The sequence below is a fragment of the Schistocerca gregaria genome, chromosome 4 (assembly GCF_023897955.1).
Source record: "Schistocerca gregaria isolate iqSchGreg1 chromosome 4, iqSchGreg1.2, whole genome shotgun sequence".
NCBI classification, from domain to species: Eukaryota; Metazoa; Arthropoda; class Insecta; order Orthoptera; family Acrididae; genus Schistocerca; species Schistocerca gregaria.
In genome coordinates, this window is record NC_064923.1 from 563,150,701 (window position 1) to 563,177,203 (window position 26,503).

The following is a 26,503-nucleotide window of genomic DNA, read 5'->3' on the forward strand; positions in this document are numbered from 1 at the left end:
ATTTCTGAAAAGGAGAACTTTACTAATATAAAATATAATTTTATGTGTAAGGAAGTGTAGCCTTGTATGGGAGTGAAATGTGAACAATAAGTAGTTCAGACAAGAAGACAATAGAAGATTTTGAAATGTGGTGCTACAAAAGAATGCTGAAAATTATATGGGAGTTCATTTTGTTGCACAAATTGACTAAAAGAAGGGCTCAGTTGATATGACACATTCTGTGACATCAGTGAATCATCAGTTTGGTAGCAGAAGAGAGACAAAGGTTAGCATGCAGTAAGCCGATTCAAATGGATTTAGTTTGGCACAGTTATTTAATGATCAAGAGGTCTGCACATGAGCTGCATCAAAACAGTCTTCAGACTGAAGACCATGATGATGTCAATGAAAACAACAAAATTTAAAAAAATTGGTGTTTCATTATGTACCTGCGTCCTTCCTTTGTCGACGCCATGGCAGTGTTAAAGTGCCATGAACACTTTCTGCATCAGAAACATCTCCACCCAACAGCTGCCGCAATTCAGCATCTGCACGATCCTCCTTTGTGCGAAACTTGCCAACCTACAAAACATAAAAAGTCCTTAAGGTATTAAATGACTACTTACACATGTACTCTTCATCATTTACAGTTAATATCTGTAACACTAATGATTGTATGTACATCATACCTCAGTAATCATCTTCCCACGTGTTTTGTTGCGTTCACGATGATTTGCTTTTTTCTCGAGTTGCTGCAGTACACGTTCTCTAGTAGTGCGATACTCAAGAGCAAATTCAGAAACAGTGCGGCAAAATTCATTTGGTCGTAAATCCTGCACTCGATGCATCGGAATCCCCAGCCATAGGAGAAATTTATGAAACCTTAAACACAAATATTTTCTGCATCATTCTTTCATGAGCTACATTATTACCAAGTTTTCTGTTACAGAAAAATAATTGGTTCAACATATACTGGTTTATTAGATGAATAAGTCTGCTCTGTAAAGAATTTTCGATAAATTGGCAACTGTAGGCATATCATCCAAATATGGAACATAAAATAATACTGCTGATTAGCTTCCAAAGAAAGATAAATGAAGTAAAGAACAAAACACACACACACACACACACACACACACACACAATTGTATTGAAGTAATTGTTATAGTATTTATTACTAACCTGTTCATGACTCTTCTGTGCACTATCCCTAAAACAATAATCCTCTCGGCACAGTCTGCCAGAAAATCAGACATCCTGAAACAAACCAACTACCTTGTGACTTGTCAACATATTTTTAATCAATAATTTTTGAATAACAATGCAAAAGGAAGGTAGTTGGTGATCCATGTATCATTTGTGTGACATGACAGTGATACAGAATGAGGCAGTCTACCAAACCCCTGAAAAAGTTGCCTGAATAATGGCTGTGATTTAATATCACATAATAATAATATTCTTATAGTCTGCTTTTCTTAATAAAACTAGCTTTCTTAACTATGAGTTTTTATTATGTGATTAACATGCTGTATTACAGAGAGTAACACTCCATGTGTTATTTATAAGTTGACTGCCAAGAGGCCACCAGTGGTGCAGTAGAGCAGACTGCTTTGGCTATCAGTGGCCACATGGCAGTCAAAGTGTTAAAGATAAGTTACCTCAGGCTATGATTTTGCAGGACATTAATGAATGGAAATAAATATGTTAACTTAGTAATTTATTTCACTCTGAGACCTGAAATCACGTTAAGTGCAAATGTCAGTTAATGGGCGTACTTAAGGAGCTTAAGTGCTTTTATCCATTTCAAATTTTCTTACATACACACACAAATTCTGATGTTTCTGTGTTGATTATTAACTCTTATAGTCTGATTGAAAGTAGTTGTCACTTGACATTTGCGCTGCGAAGTTGCGGCGTTGTCACGTCAAGCACTGGCTGGAGGCAGCCACCTCAGCGCATCGCTACCCCCGGCGATAGAAAATTGTTTTAAAGCCTGTATCTTCTACAAAAATTTCAAACCCACATATGATGTATATCTCTACAATGTCTCTCAATCTGTCGAACATCTATTCTTAATTTTAATTAGGACAAGAGTTATGTTAATTTGTTTGAAACCATTTAAATTCTCAATTTCGCAAACAGCTTCTAACTTATCACGTCATTACTGAAAAACTATTGGTGTCACAGCAAATACTTTTTTTCTATTCATTACCAAAATAATGCACTTGGTAAAGAATCCTTAAAAGTTTTCGTAGTGCATCACGTTTCCTGTATATAAATTTCTGAAAACAGCATTTTTAAGCAACCCTATCAGTACTGAACTCTAAACAAGTATGATGTTTAAAATCTCTCTCTCCTATAAATATTATGTAAATATTTTGAAATTTACTTACAGTATCGGTCTCAGTGGTATCTATAAGCAAATCAAATATCTTTTCTTCATTTTAATTAGGGCCGTTGTTACATTAACTATTGAAGTGAAATAAATTTTCGCGTCCGGAAAAGTTTTCTTCTTTAGATTGCAAATCTCGAAAACTATTACACACATTGAATAACATTTTGGTGTATATACAAAATGAAATAGAATTAAAATTCAGTCTAACTTACCGTAAGGAGATGACGAGAGCTAGCCAAACAGCATTTCTTAGTCTCACAACAAAAATAAGAATTAATCAAAATAAATGCACAAACACAATATTTAATGGCAGTCCGCTGCTCGTGGTTTCGCGGTAGCATTCTTGCTTCCCGAGCACTGGGTCCCGGGTTTGATTCCCGGCGGGGTCAGGAATTTTTCCTGCCTCAAGGTGACTGAGTGTTGTTGTGTCGTCTTCATCATCATCATTCATACCCATTACGGTTGGAGGAAGGCAATGGCAAACCACCTCCATTAGGACCTTGCCGAGTACGGCGGTGCGGGTCTCCTGCATCGTTCCCCTACGCTCTGTCGCGGAGTATGGGACTTCATCATCATCAAGTACACTACACACTAATCAGACAATGCGAAAACACTGCTTAATTCAGAGTCAGAGTCAGTGGAACTATCCATCTCGCTGCTCGTATTGACAGATATAATCAAGTCTTCGACACTTTGTTGTAAGATACCTTCATTGTTCCATGTGTCCTGTATCACTCTTTTCACATGATGCACTACCTTCTGCCAGTCTTCCGAGGTCACAATTTCAACTGCCTCTTTCAAAAGGTATTCTACTTCGGTTAATGTGAATTTCTTATTTTCTGCAGCAATATGCCATTTAACCTGAGCCCAAATCAGCTCTATTGCATTGAAATGGCAATGGTAAGGAGGCAATCTGAGCACTTTATGCCCGTATTTTTTTGCTACTTCATCCACAATATAAATCGGGTTCTTTGGCTTGTGTTGCGATACAAGCTCTAATAATTCTGCCCTTGTAAAATTACTGTCGAACTGCACCTTATGTTTCTGTAACCAGCTAGCAATGTCGTTTTTCCTCATTGCCTTTGTGGGTGCCTTGTCTTGTATTACTGAATGATAAGGAGCGTTATCCATAACAATGATAGAGTTTTTTGTTAAGTTCTGGAGCACACAGTCTTCAAACCATTTCACAAAAGTATTGTGGTTCATCTCTTCGTGGTAGTCGGAGGTCTTATTTGAACTGAATAGCAGCAGACAATTTGGAATAAAACCTTTTGAATTTCCGGCACGTGCTACAATTATCCTTTTCCCTCTGCCGATCGGAGCTGCCATATTACCGCTGATGGTACCGTCTGTCCAGCCTTTTTTTTAAACTGTGTCCTGCATTCACCCATGTTCCATCAAGCCAAACAATATCATCAAAATTTGTCCCCACTAATTCTCTAAGGAAGCGGCACCGCCAGGCTGCAATATCTTGGCGTTCCATTAGTAACTTTCTGCCAGAGACAGATTTATAGCGGAATCCTAACATTTTAATGACTCGTAACAAAGATGATTTACTACCCTGAAACAGGTCAGCCACTGTGAGGGTAGCATGTAGTTTTTTGAGTGTTGGATACTCCTTCCTCGAATAAAATGCGTATATTTGACGACGAATGGCATCTTCCTGAAAAGAATCAAGTTTCGTGACCCTCTTCTCTAGTCGCCTATTTTTCCCAGGTGTATCCAATTTAGATGATTCACTTGAGTCTTCTTTCGTGAATTTATCCTTGCAGATTCTTATTACTGATCACTTGCTAACTTGCAGAGCAGCTGCTGTTCGCTCCACCATCTTATCCAAGGGAGTGAGAGGCCCTCCTGCATCCCTCTATCTCAAAATACTCCCTTAAGGAACACACGTATTCACGCACCTGACTGCGTATAACGACGCCATGTCCACCACTTTTTGGAGCTTTCTGAGGAGTGTGCAGCCTCGGCCTCCCTCTCTTGCGACTGCTTTCATCAGACATCATAAACGCACGAAGCTACTAGTCACTCAAATCTCTCATCCGCACGTCTACAACGGCTCGCTGAGACTGGCTGGCACAATGCCTTAGTCAGCTCAGCAGAGCGAAGTGGCAACGCAGTGGCAGCCGACAGCGCCGGCTGCCATTGGTTTATCGGTGGCGAGAGCCCTGCAGCCCGTTGCCTGTCAAGTGACAACTACTTTAAATCAGACTATAGTGTGATGACATAGCTGAAAACAATATAAAATTTAAAACCAAACAATGGAAAATCCAGGCTGTAATGTAACAATATTATTGAAAGGAAAGTTGCTACTCACCTTATAGCGGAGGTGCTGAGGCGCTGATAAGCACAATAAAAAGACTGTCACAAAGAAAGCTTTCAGCCATTAACGCTTTTGTCAACAATAGATCACACACACACACACACACACACACACACACACACACACACACACACACACACACACACACACACGACTGCAGTCTCAGGCAACTGAAACCACACTCAGTTGCCTGAGACTGCAGTCATGTGTGTGAGCTGCGTTTGCGCTGGTGCGAGCGCACATTGTGTGTGTGTGTGTGTGTGTGTGTGTGTGTGTGTGTGTGTGTGACATATTGCAAGAAGCATTTTTTTTTTTTTGAGCTAAGGTCTAAGAGACAACTTAATGCAATCAATGATCGTACACCTTGCCAAAGCAAATGATACAAAACTTGAAGACTTGGAACCAAAAGATGCTCCATCCAGTTTAGCTAAGTCATGTGACTAGGGCCTCCCGTCAGGTAGACCATTTGCCGGGTGCAAGTCTTTCGATTTGACACCACTTCGGCGACTTGCGCGTCAAATTTAGCTAAGCGAAGACTATGTAAAGAGCTCACCTGATTTAAATTTCTGTCTCTATTCATTATAGTTACAGCAGACACAATGCAAATGAGTTTTTATGTAAGATGTATGATAAATCTGTCACAAGTGGTGAAAATTAGTTAACTTGTCAGTGTAAATGGAAATGAAGCCCCATGCTTCTTGAGAGAGCATAGAGGAACAATGTGGGAGACTCGCACCGCCATACTAGGCAAGGTCCTAATGGAGGTGGTTTGCCGTTGCCTTCCTCCAACTGTAATGGGGATGAATGATGATGATGAAGATGACACAACACCCAGTCATCTTGGGGCAAGTGAAAATCCCTTACCCTGCCAGGAATCGAACCCGGGACCCCATGCTCGGGAAGCGAGAACGCTACCGCGAGTCGATGAGTTGTGGAAAACTTGCCAGTAATTGCCATTTAAAATAAGACACCCAGTTTTGCATTTATTAATGTATCAGTTTTTCCTATAAACTTGTTCCAAATTTGTTCGTATTGATATTTCATCTTATTGTGCTGCTGTCCTTTGCCCTATACTTCTGGGGTAGGGAGGTGGAGGGGTATCAGTATAGGAGTGGGGGAAGACACGTGCTACCTGTGAAAGCATGTAGAGATACGGTGGGAACAGAACAGTGGGTTGCTAGATGCAGCATCAGGAGAATGTGTTGGGGCCAGGTAAAAAGGCCAAGGGAGAGGGGAGAGAAGTAGAAGAGGAAAAACTATACAGGTGCACTGGAGGGATAGAAGGCACATTTAGGGCTGGAGTGGGAACAGATAAGGAGATAGGCAGATGAAGGACAAGGGCTCGTGATGGATGAGGCAAGGCAGGTTAGAGGAATGAAGGATATGTTACAGGAGTGTTCCTATCTGTGCAGTTATTCAGAAAAGCTGGTGTTGGTGGGCAGAATCTCGATGGTTCAGGCAGTGGAGCAATATCTGAAGACTTGACTTCACCTTACGACAACAGTAAGTTATTCATGTGTGAATGTGTGTTTGTGTGTTTTGCCTATGTCTGATGAAGGGATCAGTCCAACAATATAGGGAAAGACAGATTGCTACTTACTGTGAAGATGACATATTAAGTTGCAGATAGGCACAATTAAAATACACTTAAACACAAGCTTTCAGCCATAGCCTTTATCAGAAAAAGAAAGAGAAACACACACCACTCATACACACAAGCAAGCACACCTCATGCACACATGAAGGGTACTTTGGACCAGACTGCATTGTGGTCTGAGCTGCTGGAGTTGGTGGTCAAGTATGTGTGAGGTGTGCTTGCTTGTGTGAACAAATCATGCGTGTTTCTCTTTCTTTTTCTAACAAAGGCTGTAGCTGAAAACTTACATATAAGTATCTTTTAACTGTGCCTGACTGCATCTTACGTGTCATCTTTACGGTAGGTAGCAATCTATCTTTTTCCGATATTGTTGACAGTCCAACCTGGAGTTTCCTTTATTTGAAGGTTTTCCCGATAAATAATAACATCTTCCAGCCTTCTTTCAATATGCTTATCTAGCACCTCAATGCCTCTTGTATGTGTTGAGTGGCAATCTATCCTTTTCTGATTGTTATTATTTCATCCCAGATTTTTCTTAGTACAGTACTCTGCATGTGACAAAATTGGTTTTATTAGTGCTGAAACTTATGATAGCTGACAATATCGAGCAACAAAGAAAGTTACTGGTAACAAAGATGAACAGTTAAAAATAAACTTAAAGTTCACAAGTGGTCACTGTGGTAGCTGGACTGCTGGTAGCTCTCTGGAAATACCGAGGAATTCCTTCTGCTGAGTGCCTGGTCTTGGTGCAGTTGTAGTTGTTCCTTCACATTTCCACTTCACAATCCTATCACGAACAGTCTGAAATATGTTCTGATGGATCTTTTACTAAGGTGACATCCAATGATTAGTCCACTTTTGAAGTCACTGAACTCTCCTGACTGACTTATTTTGAAGTTACTGCTTCTCTACTGACAACACAATACTCCCTGTTTCCTTTTACAATGGCAGCTCCACCTCTCATTACATCTAGCCATCAGTTCCATGTTAAATAGGGGTGTCTTGATACTTTTGTTCAGATAATGTACTTACAAACAAAGCTAATATGGAATCAGTAATATTTACAGCAGATGATAAAACATAATTATGGCATGAAGTGTGTGAACTGGGAAGTAAGGGAGAGTAAAAGAAAACTAAGTAAACTTATAAAACTGACTACAGATAACTTACTTTGTCTTCATAGTGAAGCCATCATGCTTTGCAATAACTTTTAGATGGTCCCAAGAGGCTTTGCACTCTTGCTCCATTTTCTGAATGTTGGCAGCAAGCTCATCAAAATCAACTTTTGATGCACGTGTAACAGCACCAATCTCTGAATACAAGTCTGTTGAATCTGGAAATTTTTCCATAACCATATGACAAAGGTGGTGCAGCAGAGAGTGTTTATGCACTGTGTCCTTTACTTCTGGAACCTTTGCCAAATATTCAATCTGAAATCCTTTCACCTGAACAAAAATTAAATATAGGGTTTCAGTTGCACTGTGGGTGGTCTTTGAGAATTTTACATCAAAAAGAGAACATAACCACATTAAAGATACCTATTTAAGCAAATTGTTCAGTGTTGATACAAAAAACAAACAATGAAAAATTGCACATGCAATATTTTCATACAGATCTCTATAAAAGAAGAGCCTTTACATTGCTGATGATCGATTACTTTCAGTGAAGTATAAGTTACTCAAAAAAACTATAGCATATAGGTTAGGATGGATACAAGCAGAGGCTGGAAACTGACAATACTGGCTAAGCAAATCTCATCTGTGACATTTTTTACCCTATTTTGGGGAATCACACAAAATGGGAAACTGAAAGGTTAACTGTATATTTCATTTATCATAATTTAAAATGATTTATGTTTCTGTGGCAAAATATATGTCACAATAACGAATAAAAAGGTCCACAAACATTAGGGCTTTCTCCAGCAAATATTATTCAGTGTGTTAATGGTTAATTTGGAAAGAGAAATAGAAGTTTTTCAAAATAATACAATAATTCAGAAAAAATTACATTTTTACAAGATGCTAACTACGGAAGACTATTAGCATGAGCTCTTGACTACAATTACAGCTGATGCTGCTGCACTACTCAGTGCAGAAATAATATGTTTCACACCATGATGATTTCTTGTAATCAAAATAACAATATACAATAAAATACAAGTTCCCAATAATTAAACCAATAAAAAACTCTTTTTTATGTTGTGATGCCACTTAGAATAATTTAAAAGAATGGGTGACTTGTTCCTTAGCTTTAAGCCTACACTCAAAAGATACAAGATAAATAAAGTCTGAACCTCAAACATTTCATCCTCTGACCCTATTATCTACATGAATGTTTAAGTAGTATTCAGATCTCAGTCAAGATTTTAAACTTCCATTCAAAACAGTTTATTAAAAAATGCATATTACATACATTTCTCAGTGTGTTCATCTTACCTCACTTCCATTTAGAAAAATACCAATTGAAAGCAAGGTACTAAGAATACCACGGAATGTTTTGTTGGATTTAAGGGTCTCCATTCCTTGCTTAAGATCCATGAGAGGTTCTGCTACTTCCTGTAGGTTAAGAAATTGAAATCAGTTTCTGACTTTATTGCAAGGAATTACAATAGACAGCAATATTTCAAAGATGGGTGATGAAATACTTCAATAAAACAAAATGATCTGGGATTTAGTTACACAGGCAAATAACACATACATGTTTGAAAAACATCAGTCTCTATTAAACAAATACAAACACTATGTTCCAATGACACAATAATCTATTGTTACTGTAGCTACAACAAATAAAGCTACATTGGGAAAATCGTTTTCAATTCCAAGCATGTATTGCTATGTGAAACTTATGAAATTATTGCTCCTTCACTTCCTAATTATGTTCTGTTCAAATGTCAATCTTCACTCACGTCTTTCCTGAAATCTTAAATCTAGGTAATCTCTTTCCTACTATCTCAGAAGTAATTTCCTCAGCTCTTGAAACTACTGTAATTCAGACAAATACCCTGTCACACTTATTGTATATATGATTCTATATTCTCCGGATGACTCTTCCCCCACTCCACCCCCCCCCCCCCCCCACCACCACCACCACCACAACCACCACCACCACCATCCAAACCACCTTCTTAGAAATCATTCAGCGCCTCAGAAAGAAGGTTGAAACTAGAATTTCTGTTTATATACAGTCTGCAAGTTACTGCTGTGGAGGACCCTTCCCTTACTTCTGTCAATTTTTTACCAGACCTGAAGACTAACTGCCACAGGCATCCCTGGCCAGTGTAAGTTTCTACATGCTGCATGGCAGAATGTCACTTTGATCTGTAATTGACACAAAGACTGCAAGAATGCAGCCAGAGTGCTGTGGGAGAAGAGAACAAAGCTCAGCTCCCATAGTGTAGGAAAGGGTAGCAGGAACCAATTGTCACCACCAACCATTAAAGTAGCAACACTTTTAGTGATCTTTAATTGCTGATCAATGATGACGAAAGTTATGTGACATACCAAGGAAGTAAGTAGGAATCAGTATTTCCCAGAAAATCTGGAGAAAGTATTGAAATGAGCTGGATCCAAAGGTTGCTTTGAGATAGGAGGGAGTCACAATGTTGCATAATGAATGAACTGGATTCAGATGGCAACCAGAATGATAAGCAATATTATTTTGGCATAGTTCAATGAACATTTATGGTATCAGAAGTAGTCATATGGCAGCTTACTGATAATCAACTCTGGTCTTACTTCGAAAAATGAATACAGTTCCCAATTTCGCTATAATATATACGACTCAAACTGTCTCAGCTGAATGAGATTCAGTGTTCATTAGAATTAGCATAAGACATGGTTGGCTACACCACTAAGCGAGCTAATGACACAATTATCAGGCTTTCATCACAAATATAATTGTACTTTATAGGTACACAGTATTTATTGTTGCAGTTTTTGTGTCGTTAAGATAGAAGGAAATAGGTGGAAGATACTAGTCAAACTTCCTCAAAAAATTTCTCCGAAGTTGAGGAACACAGAGTCAGGATACCCATAAAATAAATGAAATGAAACAATATAATTTTCACTGCTTAAAACTTGTGAACATTGAACACTTCTCACCAAAGTGGCTGAGAACACTAGGAAAGCAGCATGTGGCATATTCAGGAAATTTGGTTTCAAGACTAAGTGCTCTCATAATTATCTTTATATCAATATTGTACAAAAAACATCATTCAGCAGCTGATATTTCATGGCCAGCTGGCACTGGATATTCTAGTGGTGTGGCCTATATGACTGCAAACACAAATGTAAAGTGTAGACAACTGTGTTATCATGTAAGGCTTTCAACTGTATGTTAAACTTGATGCAAATGTACGTATTATATATTGCTGGTCATGGATTTTGGTAGTTTTCTATTTGCTGCTGAAGGTTTCACTAGTTTGTTAGTCACTGTTATTCAACACTACAGAAGCTGTGGGCACAAAGAGTACACACATGCACTGTCTGGTGCCATACAGCTGTCATTAACACAAAGATTGGTTTGACCACCAAAGTGATGTACCGTGCATGATCCTTTTGGAGGTGGTGTACCCTTAGCTTCCTCACACCTTTGAACAGGCACACAGACATAGGGCTCTATTGTTTAACATGGACTCTGATCTACAATGGAACTCAGCATGATCTTAGTTCATGGTGACATAATCAAGTGTAGTTCAGTCTGAGTCCATTTTTTCTAACAATCTAAAATCATACAATTGGCTCTTATTGACTATGAGTTACGTTGAGTGATACCCCATATTTAGAAACCTTGTGTAAAAAAGTTGTTGAACATGTTAAGACAGCATAATTTGCATAATGTGAATGCAGAACCTACAAGACTACAAACACACTCTGATAATGTTTTTGGTAACTGTCCTCATGCTATGTGTTCTTCCAAGGCGAATGGGTTAATTTTCTCAGATCAGACCTTAGTCGTACAAAATACAACATGGGAAAACTAATACGCTAGCTCAGAGTAACCAACAGGCTGGGATTATTTTTAAGAGGTACTTCAAATCTCAAATTATTTTACAAAACCTTCCAGAATTATTTAATACTTTGATATTTAGTATATGGCTCATGTACTGAGGGGAACCACTGTCCACCACTGAATTTATACCCTTGTGAGCACATTTCAGTTTTAAGCAAGTGGCCTATAAAATTCAGTCAGTGATTAAAATAAAGACACAAAATACAGGAATTGATACATTTAAGTAGCTGAAATCAAGGCGATTCTGACAAATCTCAATTTATTCACAATTGATCAGATTATTTTGAGTGCTGGCTCAACACAAGATATATCGATGCAGAGATATAAAATGAAATAATTATGATCTTATGATATCAATAAACATATAGAATCTATTCAAGATAGTCACACTAAGAACAATTAAATTGATTATATGTCTAGCAGTTGATGTAGAGCAGTTTGCAGGCAGTTTACACAAATCTAACATCACTGAATAAAGCACTAAGTCTCTAGCTCTCAGCTTAAATGTTAAATCATTGACTCTTGAAAATCCGTTACTTGACGTACATACATGTGTGGAACTTCATCACCTAAATGATCTTACCAGACCAGTGTCCACCAGCAAAAGACCTTGAAAAACTCTCTCTATGCTCTCAGTTCAGTGTGAATTATGTGACTAACTACTCTGGTCAACATTTTATCTGTGGCCAACATGCATTTCATCACAAAAAGAGTCATTTACACTTAACTTTTAACTATATCCATTGAAAATTATTTGGCACAAATCTTTAAATGTTCTTTCATTTCATTCATAACTGCTATAAAGTCCATTTATTATTATTACATCATCAGAATTGACACACACCATTATTACTATTTTTAATCATTACATTTCAGCATGGACACACACTAGTCAAGACTCTTACTTTATTTACTCCCGCTGTTTCCACACTGCATTATTCAAATGTCTTATTTTGTAATACTAATTTCCAACTTTTCTTACAATAAAAGTACTATCAAATCTTATCATACTCATAAATGCAGAAATTAGACTGCTTTTTGGTGGATGATTTGTCTGGCACACAGGATTAGTACAAGGTGCCCAAAATTAAATTTCCAGATTCAAAGTGCTCTACAAAGAGAAGCACTTCTCAGAATATCAAATTTGAACAGAATATTATTGACATAGGGGGAAACATCATGGGAAAAAGGTTGACAATAGACAGCGCTGTCATTGTCAAAATATGCATGCACATCAACAGATGCAAGGCACACAGCTATTTCTCAGTTTGTGTCCAAGATACCACAAATCACAGTCTCCATGAAGAATCATGCGCTGCTGATATAGCTCCTTTACAAGAATGGTGACTGCACATCAGTAGCCCTGCAGACATTCTGGGCACTCAACAAGCACTGGTGCGATATCTGCTAAAGATCAGGAGAAAATGGTTACAAAATTTGAAAAGACAGGTTCTTTTGAAGTGCAATGTGGCAGAGGGAAGAAAGAAGTTGATCAACATCCATCAAGGATGTAACATCAGCACCGCAGGAGAGGTCACGCAGCGGTGTGCGAATATGCAGTGCATGGGAAATTGCCCGAACGTTGGACATGCCTGTGAACACAGTGCATAAAATCCTATGAACTATCCTGCAACGCTATCAGTTCAAAATCACCCATGTTCAGGAGTTGCTTCCTGCTGAACAGCCAACAAAACAAATGTTCACTATGGAATTTCTTGCTCGCATGGAACTGGACAATGAATCGCCATGAAACATTCTGTGGACAAACAAAGCCCATTGCCATCAGCAAGGACATGTCAGTCTGCAGAACTGCAAAATATGAGCAACAGAAAATCTGCATTGACATCAAGCAGCATCACTTTACTCTGAAAGGCAACTATCTGGTATGGACTGACAGCAACATTTATTGTAGGGCCATATTTTTTCAAAGAGATGAGTTCTGCGGATCCTGTCACCTGTACTGGCATTGGCAAACATAATGAGAGTTTTTTGTGTGCCAACATCATTACAACCCTTCAACAGCATGGATGTGTGGGTAAGATCATTTTTATGCAAGACTACATTCCTCCACACATTGCACAGCCCGTGAAGTGTTGGCTGCTGCAGAGGCATTTCAGAAAGGGTAGAATTATCAGCTGTTGTTTCCCTACAGCATGACAGTCCAGATCACCTGATCTTAACCCTTGTGACTTCTGGCTGGGAGTTAGCTGAAAGAAGTTCTGTTCAGTGCTCCATTTATGAATGTAGGTAAAAAGGACACATTGTACATCACATTCTGAACATGACCCCCAAGACACTCCAGTTTATTGTGGAGCATGCTGTTTCTCAATTTCAACTTGTGGCAGAAAATGGCAGACAGCAAATTGAAAATGTCTTGTGGCAGTCTCCCAACAATTAGAAACCAATGTTAGTCTGCTTTATACACAGTTCTTGCTTGGCCCCAGGACCATGAAAAACTGATATAATTTTGCTGTTTATGCCGCTTTTGGCTCCAGAATAATTAAAAATTGAAACCTTTTGTTTTTTATGTGGTTTTTGCATCAGGAAAATTAAAAACTGACTTTCCCATCCAATATGGTATGATCTTACTGTTGTGGATGGGCTTACCTAACTCAGAGTGACATAACTGTTGACTGCTGAACTTCTGCAGTCATGTACAGTGAACAGTGTGGATATTGTAATTTGCAACTTGAACTATAGCCATCATAGTGTAGTTCAGCTGTCATTTGTAGCTAGCCCCATTAATGTTAATAATATACCTATTAATTTCTGAGTCTCATGCATTTGCGGTTGTGATTTTAAGAGCATTGGCAACATATTGCACTGGCACTTGTGATTATGTTTCCAAATCAGTTTCATCTCCTTGACAGAAAATTCTCATCAAAATTCCACACAGAATGCAAGTTCCACAGAAGACAGTGCAGTAGCTGTGGTATCTGTGTTATTATGCGACACTGTCACCTTCAACTAGTTCCTCTTCCCCTACTTCAACATTGCCTTCAAGTTTGTTTCGCTTGTACAGTCCTTTTATAAACTCCTCCCAGCTTACTGTTTTACCTCCTTGGCTTAAGAATGGCTTGCCATCTGAGTTCTTGATATGCATACAGCTGCTTCTTTATTCTCCAATTATTTTTACTGAGTCTCATGCATTTGCGGTTGTGATTTTAAGAGCATTGGCAACATATTGCACTGGCACTTGTGATTATGTTTCCAAATCAGTTTCATCTCCTTGTCAGAAAATTCTCATCAAAATTCCACACAGAATGCAAGTTCCACAGAAGACAGTGCAGTAGCTGTGGTATCTGTGTTATTATGCGACACTGTCACCTTCAACTAGTTCCTCTTCCCCTACTTCAACATTGCCTTCAAGTTTGTTTCGCTTGTACAGTCGCTTGATATCCCTATAAGTGGTATCTACGCTCATTGTTACACATGCTTATATAGCCTGCCATTTGTCCTCTTGCAATTCCTGCTTAGCTATTTGCACTTTCTGTTAATTTACATGTCTGAATTTCCTATTATGTGCTTCATTTTTTGCAAATTTATATTTTCTCTTTCATTAATTAAATTCAGATTTGAACTAGATTCTGTCTTTTTTACCTATTTTCTCCTTTGCAGCCCTCAGTATTCCATCTCTTTCCACTCCTTTCCCCTGTTTCAGTCAATCATTGCTTAAAACACCCTCAGTAACTGACAATAACCTCACATTCTCTCAATTTATCCAGGTCCTATCCCCCTAATTTCTTACATTTTTGCAATTTCTTCAGTTTTAATCTGCAGTCCACAGCCAGTAAATTATGGTCAGAGTCTATATCTGCCACTGGAACTGTCTTACAGTTCAATTGGTTTTGAAATCACTGTCTTACCCATTATACAATGTATCTTAAATCTTCCAGTGTCTCCAGGTCTTTTCACATCCTTCTTACATTAGTCTTAAACAAAGAGTTAGCAAAGATTAAATTATACACCGTGCAAAATTCTACCATGCAGGTCCTCTATTATTTCCTACCCCCAGTCCATATTCTCCGACCACTTTTCCTTCTCTTCCTTTTCTTATTATTAAAGTCCAGTCCCTCAAAGGAATTAAATTTCCATCTCCATTAACTACCTGAATAATTTCTTTTGTCTCAGCATACATTCTTTCAAACTCTTCATTATCTGCAGAGCTGGTTGGCATATAAACCCGTACTGCTGTGCTGCATGTTGGCTTCATGTCTGTCTTGTCTATGATAAAGCATTCACTATGCTGTTAACAGTAGCTTAACTGCATTCCTGTTTCCTTATTCTTTTTTAGACCTTTTTCTGCATTATTCCTATTTGATTTTGTATTCATTAACATGATTTACAAATTTATGTATTGTAAAAGGTATCTCTTCTGAGCCCCTAAAACATCCAAGTAGACCCCAATCATTTAAGAAAGGTAGCAAAGACCTGCTTAACTATAGACCATTTTCATTAATTCAAATGCTATACAACGTCTTTGAAAGCATCATGTATCAGCAAACATTTGACTACTTAGAACTGAATAAGATATCAAGCTCTTCACAGTTTGGTTGCAGGAATGAAAGGTCAACAGTATCACCCACAGAACTCTTGGTAACAGACATTTTATCAGCACTTGAAGACAAAGTTAGGACCCCTTCTATTCATTGTACAGGTAAATGACTTACCAGAAAATAGTGACATAAAGACAAATATGTAGCACATGATACAACTTTTGTATTTGTAAGCTCTTTAAGGCTGGACCTTATGAACAATATGAATCTGGTGAAAGAAAGGCCAGCATCTTCATATAAGGAAAAAAGTTTAATAGTAAACAAAAAAAGACCCGAAATATATGGTTCAGCCTATAAAAAATTGCCATTGCAGAGGAACAAAATGTAAACTTGTTAAGGTCAAACAATGGAAAATCCAGGATGGAATGCCTGTTGCTTGTTCTGTGCCTGCTCCTGTGCCACCTGCTGTCATCCACGCCATGCTTGCACTACTGTTGCTCACCTCCCTCACCCCTGCACCAATGCCAGATGATGCCTGCTGCACCAAATCCATGCCTGTGCAGTATCCGCTTCCCAATCCATGCCAGTGCCTGCACAGAATGGCCTCATCCATTCTGTGCCTGCAACTGCGCCCAGTGATGCCAGCCAAGCCACGACTGAACCTCTGCATCTCGTGGACTGTACCACACATGCACAAGCACCAGCCTCACTTGGACAGCCCAGCTCAAATCTGTGGCTTCCAATTGATGCTGTCACCTCCCGGGCCAAGCCAGCACTTCCACTCGGTTCTGCCTGCCGCACTGCATCTGAACTACCACAGCTCACTGACTGTGCCACACTTGTACAGACCACCACTTTGCTCGTGCAGCCCAGCTCTAGCCCACAGTTGACATCTCATGTCATTTCCGGTGTTCAGGACACTGACCTCCAAACCAGTGGCTCTGCTCCAGACAATCTTTTTATCTTGTCTGCCACCAACAACAGCACCGTGCACCACATTAACACTAAACCCGACCTGGTGGTTAGTCAGCTCCCCAGATGTTAACCCTGTGACTCCCTCTGCATGGCAAAGGTAGGGGTGGACAAACTGTTGCAAGCTGGCATCATTCGCCCATCAGGTAGCAGCCGGGCCTCAAGCGTCCACCTCATCCCTAAGAATGACAGCTTGGCCTGACTCTGTGGGGACTATCAAGCCTTGAATGCCTGCACAATCAAGTACAACTATCCAGTCACTAATATTGAAGACTTAACACTATCTTGCTGGTGCTACGGTGTTTAGTGTAGTTGATTGTAAGAAGGCATATCTGCAGATAATGATATACAAAGATGGGATTCACAAGACTGCCACAATCACACCTCTGGTATTGTTTGAGTTCCTTTTTATGTCTTATGGACTAAAAACTGCTGCACAAGACTGGCAATGCTTTATAGACAGCTTAATTTCTAATTTTATTTTTGTTACATGTCTCTGGACGATATCCTCATTATTTTGCCAGACATGGACTCACACTCTGACCACCTTGAACAAGTTCTCAGCACTGTTGAAGCCAATAGTGTAGTGATGAACACTGATGAATGTCGACTCTGTCAGGTGCAAGTCACCTTCTTGGGCCACATCATTAATGCTTCCAGCATCTGCCCAACTCCAGAGCACACCGAGCCGATTCATAACCTAAGCCACCATTTGACATCTATCAAAAACTCTACTGTTTCTTCAGGACAATCAGTTTCTGTTGTTGTCATTTGTTCCACACCGCTGCCCTGCTGGAACCTTTAACACAAGCCCTCAAAGGCAAAAATACATATGGTCATAGGAAGCTCGCGTGGACTACAGACGTGCAGTGCTCCTTTCAAGCAATCAAGGATGATTTGGTTCAGGCAGCCACCTTGGCCCACTTGATTCTAGAAGCTACCCAGTCCAGCACCACTGACACTAGAAACAGCAATAGGAGCCATCCTTCAGCAAGAGGTCAACGGCTCCAATCATTCTTTGCGCTTCTTCTCCTGTAAGCTGACTGAGGCACAGCACAGGTGGTTGGCTAATAACTGGAAGCTACTGGCTATTTACAAAGCTGTGAGGTATTTCAGAGAGGATACTGAAGGATGCCCTCTTGTCATTTTACATGGACCACCAGCCCCTAGTCGATGCCATCTGTATCCCACCCAAGGATGAGTGCTTCTACCATTACCATCACCTTGAATACATCACACAATTCTCTACAGATGTCCGTCTCGCAAAAGGCACAGACAATGTAGTCACTGACTACTTGTCATACATTGGTGCCATCTGAGCCATGATCAAGTTCGACAAACTCGTACAGCTCAGCAGGGGCAACTCAATCCAAATTCTCACTGCCATCTACTTTAAATTCCACCTTACACATGGACAGAATTTCCAAGGTGCTCCATGTTCTGGAATAGCACCTTAGCATCAAATGTAATTGGTCAATCCATCCTGAAACTCAGGTACACATACTTATGTATGAGGTCTACCAATGCGTCTACCTTTTCCTTACATGTAAGGTGGAACCATGTAACTGTGGGTATGGTGGCACCATCTATTGGTAGAGAGACTGATGTGTGTGCCATCTGATATTGCATAGCACCAGTGTGGTTTCATGCCAAAGAGAAGGTGGTCGCATATGTTATCATCCATTACCTAACATGTAGGTGGGTAAGCGGGAACAATGAGTAGTGATTTGATTTTTGGTGGCAGAGGGAGTTAGAGGCCATGAAATGTATTGATGGTTGAAGGCTGTGTATGGTGAGTACAGTCTAAGTCATTCAAGTGTTGTGGAATGGCGTAAATGATTCCTTGAGGGGTACAACTCACTGGAACGCAATGCTTTCTGGACAGACTCATCATGTCATCACACCGGAAATGGTTGTGCAAATGAATGCTTTAGTCTTTGACAACTGGAGAATCACCATGGACAAGATCCATTGGTTAATGGGTATTAGCATGGGCACCGCCCACACCGTAATACATCAACACTTGAACTTTTGAAAAATCTGTGGGCAGTGGGTTCCCCACCAACTGACCACCGATCAGCGCAAAACTTGAATGGTGCTGTCTTTTAGTCATCTGCAAAGTTATCATGAGGAGGAATACGGCTTTCTATTGCGTATTGTCACAGGTGACGAAACATGGTGTAACCCTTTTGAACTGGAAAGCAAGCATCAGAGTAAGATGTGGAAACATGTAACTTCACCACCTCCAAAGAAATCAAAGGCTGTGCACACCAGTTCTAGTAACATCATGATGTCTCCCTTTTTTGACCACAAGGGCCCACTCCGTGTCGAGTTTCTGGAATGGGGAACCACCATCAATGCCGAGCGTTATCAAGCCCTAGATGAGTCATCAAGTCAAAATGCCAAAGCATTTTGTCCAATGGCATTATCCTCTTGCATGATAATGCCTGCCCACACATGACCAATGCGCTGAAGACAACATTGCAGCAGTTTCGGTGGGAAATGCTGGAACATCTATCATACAGTCCCGATCTTTCACCATGTGACTTCGAAGTGTTTGGACCTCTAAAACAAGCTGTTCGCAGACATTGATAAGCAATGGATGACAAAGTGTGTGACTGGGTCCAGGCCTGGATCCAACAGCAGCCTACTAGCTTCTTCAAGGATGGAATCAACCGGCTAGTGTCACAAAGGGATAAATGTGCCAACTGTTTTGGTGACTATTTTTGAGTATGTTTACTGTGTATAACAAAATTTTGGGTTAATAAAATTGTTACCATTATTTTACACTAGTGATCAGGTTTCATCTTATTGCCCTTTATATATGAAATGACATAATTTCAGAGACTTTACTCCTCTGATGTAGATATGATTTTGTATAGACTGAAGCGGTGAGTGAAAATTTGTACCAAGGCCAGGAATAAAACTTGTGTTTCTTGCTTACTAAGCAGGTGCATTAACCACTAAGTCATTCAACTGCACGGAATACACTGGCACGCCTCCCTCCTCAATCCAAAGTCAAATATCCACTCATCGCTTCAGTCTGTGTACATAAAATCATATCTGTATGGAGAGCAGTAAAGTCTTTGAAATTATGTCATACATTTGTATAAGCACCTGCAACTGGGTTTCAGGCTGGACCCCCATTTACATTTGTTGCCGCGGTGCTACTCCAGAAATGTGGAGAACCTCAGCAATTCTGCTCATGTGTAAAGAGGAATTTAAAGTAGACTGGGATGGCAGTGAGAATTTGGATCAAGAAGAGAGGCATGCCAGGTTAATCCATGCAGTTGTGTGAACTGCTGTGCCAAAGTTGTTACTGGCTAACACACCTGCCTAGTAAGCAGGGGACCCAGATTTGATTACAGGCCTTGTCACAAATTTTCATTCACTACTTCAGTCTACATACATAAAATCCTATCTCTATGAGACCTGAGAAGTCTCTGATATATTTTCAACCTGTTTCAACATCTTGCCCTCCCTAGAGTCAAATCTACTGCTTACCCTATAATTGAGCAATTCATTTGGCTCCACATTAAGTGAGATCACAAGTTATGGATAAGGGTCAGTGTACTAGGCCACCATTGTAAAACCACCTGGCACATTCAGTCCCTGCTAGGCATCTTCCAGGTACCAAAGGGACACTTCCAACACATTCATGTGGACCTGGTGGGCCCCATTCCCCCATCCGCCAATAATCATTACGTTCTCTCCATTGCTGACCAGGCAATATGCTGTGCAGAGGCTACCCCCATCCAAGACATCACTGCTGAAACAGTTGTCAGAACTCTCATGTCTACCTGGTTCACACATTTTGGCTGCCCTGCCTCCATAATCATGGACCAAGGTAGGCAATTCAGGTCCTCACTGATTGCCGAACTAACTATGTGCCATTACCTGTTACAGAACTACCACCTACCACTCTCAAGAATGGGCTTGTTGAGAAGTGGCTCTTATTTGTAATTGAGGTGACCAGTCAGACACACTCCTGTGAGAGTTGCTGGGTATCCACACAGCACATAAACAAGACCTCAATGCCTCACTAGCTGAGATTTTACACAGTTAGATGTTATCCCGCTCCCCTATGCCAACGTTGCTTTCCACCTTCGCAGCGTCCAGCATCACATTTCCAACCTTCATGATCCCCCTTCCCTCCCTCCATATTCTTCCTCAAATTTTCATCTCCAAGGACCTAGCCATGCGCAACCACATCATGCTGTGTGATGATACTACCCACACCAACTTCCAGGCCCCCTTCTCGGGCCCGCAGCCCAAACACCTATGACATTCTGCTTAACAGCAAGCCAATCACAGCCTCCATTAACTGACTGAAACCTATCTGGTATCTCATCAGCTAGGACTCTACCATCACAATGGCTTCCCTTCCTACTCCCATTGTCCCTCCATCAGTGACTGCGTCCCCTCCTTCCCAGATGCTGCTAGATGTCTGCTGCTTCTGCCCAAAGGATCTTAGCCTCAAGGTTACAGAAAAGGAGCTGGTAGATACAGTCCCCGATACACAACTTCTGTGAAGTTCTCACCTTACCTGATAAAATCAATCCCGCAACTCTGTATGCACATTTAATCGCTGATGGCAGCCTGACAATTTTCACTATTCACCCGCTCACTCCTGACAGTGACCTCCTCACAGACCCGTCCAATGCACACACACTAGGGGATACATCTTCCCCACCTTTACCTCCCATGCTCACCTGCGTGGACTGCAACATACATGCTTCCACCCATTTCCATGACTATCATCTGTACATCCTGCATCAGACCATGCCTGCCAGTACTTCAGCTGCCTCAGTCGTTACCTTCAAACTGTGCTCCACACTACCGGTGGAGGGAGAGTGGGGAAAGGGGCTGGGCTCTGTGGGAACGTTAATATCAGTGGCCAGAGAAAACAACTCACAGTCTTATCTCTGATGGTTGATGGGAGCAGTACGCTCTATAAGTCGAGTGTGTTAAGTTTTGTATCCTTGTATGTGTCGAGTTTTTACAAAATTTAATGTTGCCTACTCCATACCACTGTGTAGTTTATCATTCATTATTATTATTTTGTATTGGAGTTCCACATGCTCAACTCATTTTACAAAACAAACAAAAATGACTTCACCAAAAACAGAATTTAAAATGAGAGGTAACTACTGAATTAAGAGTTTTTCCATAGTAATCAGATATAGTACATACCTTTTCACTGTTCTCATAATCTAGTTTAAAGGCCCAGAGTTTCAATCTAGCAGGAAGTTCTGAAATTGATGCAAGTGTCAGCAAGAACTGTTCTGCACTGCCAAGTGGTAAGTCAGGATTGGCCATTTGTGCCTCTTGGATCTTAGTACATTCTTCTTCTGTTGGAAGCATTGTGAGAAGTTTCTGGAAAATAAATGTAATTACTCTGACATTTTTCACAATATTTATGTGAAGAAATCTTAATTCATAACAGGCAAATAATTGTTGATATAATTTTATATTTCAGTCAGTTATATATATGCTGGTCAGTCGTAAGTGTTGATCTTTGTAAAAGAGTGTTTTGTATTTTTGGTGAGCTGAGATCAGTTATTTTATAATCAAAAGATTACAAGAAAAATAAATGTTATAAATTTATAACGCTACAAACATACATGAAACCATAGTTTGTGGTAAGTAGGCAGTGTTAGTTCATAAATTTGTATACAATCTAGACCTGCATTTCAGTGACTGATAAATGTGACACTAAGTTTAGTGTTCATTTGCGAAATAACTCTTAGAATTTCACATCACTTGCTGTGAACAATATTGATTCGTTTTTTGGTATCCTGTTAAATTAATAATACATAAAGTAAGAGTAGCCTGCCTTGTCTAATGTCAAACTACAGATGTTATCTACATAATCAGATTCTTGTAACATCAACACTACTTGCTTATTTGAAACATTTTTTCCAGCCATAGTTAAACACATTACTTATTATGGTTCTCTAACAATCTTCTAATTTTGATAACATTCTGTGTTTAATAATATGGGGCCTTTCTTTGTAGCTCCTTCCTTAGTAACAATAATAAAAAGTTATGGACTTCTGGCATAAGCTGCAGCATGATTTGAAATCAAATTGATTTTCAGGACTGGCCTGCTTCAAGCCAAGACAAGAGCCACCACACTTTAACATATTTTAATGAATGCTTTAGTAACATTTCTGAGATGGCTAGATCACTGGTTGCATTCCATATGAATTTTTATATGAATTTGGAAACAATCACAGACTATACTTTAAAAATGTAACAGAATACTGCCTTCAATTTCTAGAACTTAGTCCAAAGCCTTCCCAGAATTTAAATGGCCTATGGTAGCAAACTAGTTACTTTGATGGCATCTTTAGAGCGATCATATTCCTGGATATCTTAATGAATGCTTTAGTAATAGAAACAATCACCACTTTGACCACTAAGGGTTTTCGTTTATGGATTACACTTACTTAATTTACTAAAGAGAAAGCAACTTACTGACCAGAAATTTACTGAATATACCTTAAAATAGAAAAAAACCTACAAAAATATAAACTTGGACTGTCATAAAATTAAGTTTCTTAAAGTAAATTCCAGACAATTCTTCTGGTGCAGTATAAATCTTCGATGCCATGTATTTTGAAACATAAACACTTTGGATACCTTGGTTATGGAAGCACCTGCCATATGAGCACTCAACACTTTGCCCATGTTCAAATGCAGTGGGCTATGACATAATGTGCTCACAACTACACAGAACAGTGTTCTGATCATGACTACCACTTGCAAAGTATTCAGAACACTGCACAGGTGCTGTTCAAGGGAAAATACAACAATGCAACCTGCAGGGTTGGCTATCATCTGAGTTTATGTTCAATCGTGCATTTCTCACAGTGTTTCCATATTTTTTCCACCCCCTAAATATGAAGGCAGTCAAATCTGAGAAGTCTGTCTAGTAGAAGATGTCAGGTTACAAAATGCATTTCATCATCAGTGTGTAAATTTCGGAAAACACTAAATGAGTCACTTATACAGCAAAAGCACAATAATTACTACAGTAGCACAGCATAATTGCTATCAAAATTGGGACAAGCTTCAGAGAATAGTGAGATGAAAGATATGGATTCCTAGACCTTGTCAAGCAGCTGTGGTACAACACTGAAGAAGTTCATACTGCAACAGTGCAACACAATGATTTCCACTGACAGACAAATAAAAGGTGAAACACTGAAATTAGATGCCAGTGATGCATTACAGATGTCTGATAAATGCTACAGTTATGTGAAAAGCTAAATGTCTTAATATAAGAAGAAAGTTGAGACAAAATCACAATTAGCAGCATTTCTGCATACCCTAAATAGGAACTTGTAACTTGCATTGGAAAATATTTTGCCTTTTGAGTCCAAGCAGTCAAAGCCAGACATTTGAAATACAATATTAAGCAGGACAAGCCGCGCAGGATTAGCCGAGCGGTCTAAGGTGCTGCAGTCATGGACTGTGCGGCTGCTCCCGGCAGAGGTTTGAGTCCTCCCTCAGGCATGGGTGTGTGTGTTTGTCCTTAGGATAATTTAGGTTAAGTTGTGTGTAAGCTTAGGGACTGATGACCTTAGTAGTTAAGTCCCATAAGATTTCACACACATTTGAACAATTTTTTTAAGCAGGACAAGGGTGTTCGAACTAAAATATTAAAAGCACCACACTTCTAAACAATAAACTCATCATCTTTAGAAACATAGCATACTTTATAATGAATAATCATGATCATCATCTTCATCCATAACTGGGGACTGTACTGACTTAACAATTTTACAAACATATCATCAAATAGTAGAAGCATTGAGTTATCAACATAAAAAAGGAACTTTGATAGCTTTTGGAAAAATCCTTTTTTGAGCTACAGTACACAAAAATATGATCCCCCACCCCCTCGTCACACAAATACATGAATCTGTACAGTTATATTGTGCCAGCTGTACAAGGAAAGTTAGTAAAGTATTATTCTTTTATGTATGACTGTCAATGACTCAACAATTCCATTATTTGTTGAGCAGTTTCCTTTACTCCAAAATTATTTACATTCTGTGCAACTTTCCATACCATATTTACAATAATTGTAGGTAGGAATCATAAAATATACGTATAAGAAATGATGTTAGTTATTGTGTTATCATAAAAGTAATTATTTCTCACCTCTATTCCTTCCCTGTTCATGATTGTGGCATCCATCTTCATAATGGCAGTTCGTATAGATCTTGGGGGAGGAAGCTTTGTCATTCCTATATTTATTGCATTTGAGCGTTTATGATCCAATACTATGATTTCCTTGTTTTTATTCATCTCTTGCTGTTTCTATTGTAAAAAGGAAATCCAATGATATCAAATTTCATTTCAACACTGTATAATGGCAAGCTTAATCATCTTAAGTAATACTCATAATCTCTTACTACAACATACTTCTAAACAAAATATATTCCTATCTAAACATATTATGTTCCAAAACAGGTCTTGAAGCCTGTTTCCAGCCAAAGGCAGGTACATATTCATTTATATTTTCAGTTCTTTATTATCTAATACTAGAATGATAAAAATCTGAAAATGCATTATACCAAAGAAAAGGATCCCACTGGTTTAGTTGATGCATAGAAAAAATTAGGAATATACTGTGTTTACCTAAACAATGATCGTACCACAAGTTGTGACCAACATTTTAATCACACCTAACTATTAATTGTTTACAAACTTGGTTTACTTTTTGTGGCAACTGGTCCCATCTTCTGCTAACATATTCAACTTACTGAGGCACACCTCATAGTTGCACACCATTTATAAATTCTTTTTTTAGGATAATGACTTTCTGCAGCAGATAGTCCTTGATAATCAATATATATCTGCGAGTTGTGCAGTGTGATAGATGAAACACTTTTGTGTAATACGATATGGCTGATAGTTTCAAGAATGCCTTGATTTATGTAATAACTCTTTTTTCTGCTTTTATTTAACATGCTGATAGTCACTGATAGTAATTATACAAGGTGGTCAAAATAAAACTGGCCTGGGAAGTCATTATAAGATTGACACAGAGCTGAGGGCTGGCAGCAGCTTTAAAATGTCGTTGGAAATATGACTCCATCATAATAATATCCTATATATGGTTATGATTGGTTCTCCTCAAAACTGGAGGATGACCACACTAATCTCGATCCAGCACTAGCAAGATAAAGAGCACCGAAAAGGGAGAAAGGAACCAGCACTAACCACATTTCATTTGTTTCCGTCTTTTATCATGTTTGTTTTATTCACATGTGTCCAATCTACACAATGTTAGTTCTACTATGTGACCACCGAGACATGCACCTAGTGAGAGGCATTTGCATGATTTGTCACATTGCCTACAAAAATATTACAGGCTACAAGAATATTACAATGAGTGTGCATAAATGATACAGTCTACTGCGCCACCAGCATATGCCTTGTTATAGGATACATTCTGTAGTATATGAAAACTGGCCTGTGCAATTGCTAATCACAAGTTAGTGGTGTTTACCACTGGAAATGATTTTTTTTTAATTTTAGTGGTAACATACTGTCTCCAGTAAGACTTTCACATTACTTTTCTGAAAATAACTATTGAGTATTGACTTCCTTGTTCCTGGCTGATGACCTATCATTATAAAACTTATAAGCGCCAATGCTTTTATCTCTATCTGACACAGCAGTAGTTTTGCTCAGTTTTCTCTTACCATTTC

The 26,503-nt window shown here is 39.2% G+C and overlaps 1 protein-coding gene across 10 annotated transcripts in view; it reads right to left on the reverse strand.

The window, feature by feature from the left end:
- LOC126267989 (uncharacterized) overlaps positions 1 to 26,503 on the reverse strand; it is a 905,571-nt gene that overhangs the window by 35,026 nt on the left and 844,042 nt on the right. For all 10 annotated transcript variants that reach the window (XR_007549061.1, XR_007549060.1, XM_049973342.1 and 7 more), the window contains 7 exons: positions 24,948 to 25,106; positions 21,969 to 22,151; positions 8,733 to 8,852; positions 7,468 to 7,742; positions 1,162 to 1,236; positions 669 to 861; positions 429 to 561 (listed from right to left, as the gene is read on the reverse strand). Coding sequence is in view for 8 of the 10 variants with exons in the window: in XM_049973342.1 (XP_049829299.1) it covers positions 429 to 561; positions 669 to 861; positions 1,162 to 1,236; positions 7,468 to 7,742; positions 8,733 to 8,852; positions 21,969 to 22,151; positions 24,948 to 25,106 (1,138 nt within the window). In the remaining 2 variants the exon portion in view is untranslated. The remainder of the gene's footprint in view (positions 1 to 428; positions 562 to 668; positions 862 to 1,161; positions 1,237 to 7,467; positions 7,743 to 8,732; positions 8,853 to 21,968; positions 22,152 to 24,947; positions 25,107 to 26,503) is intronic.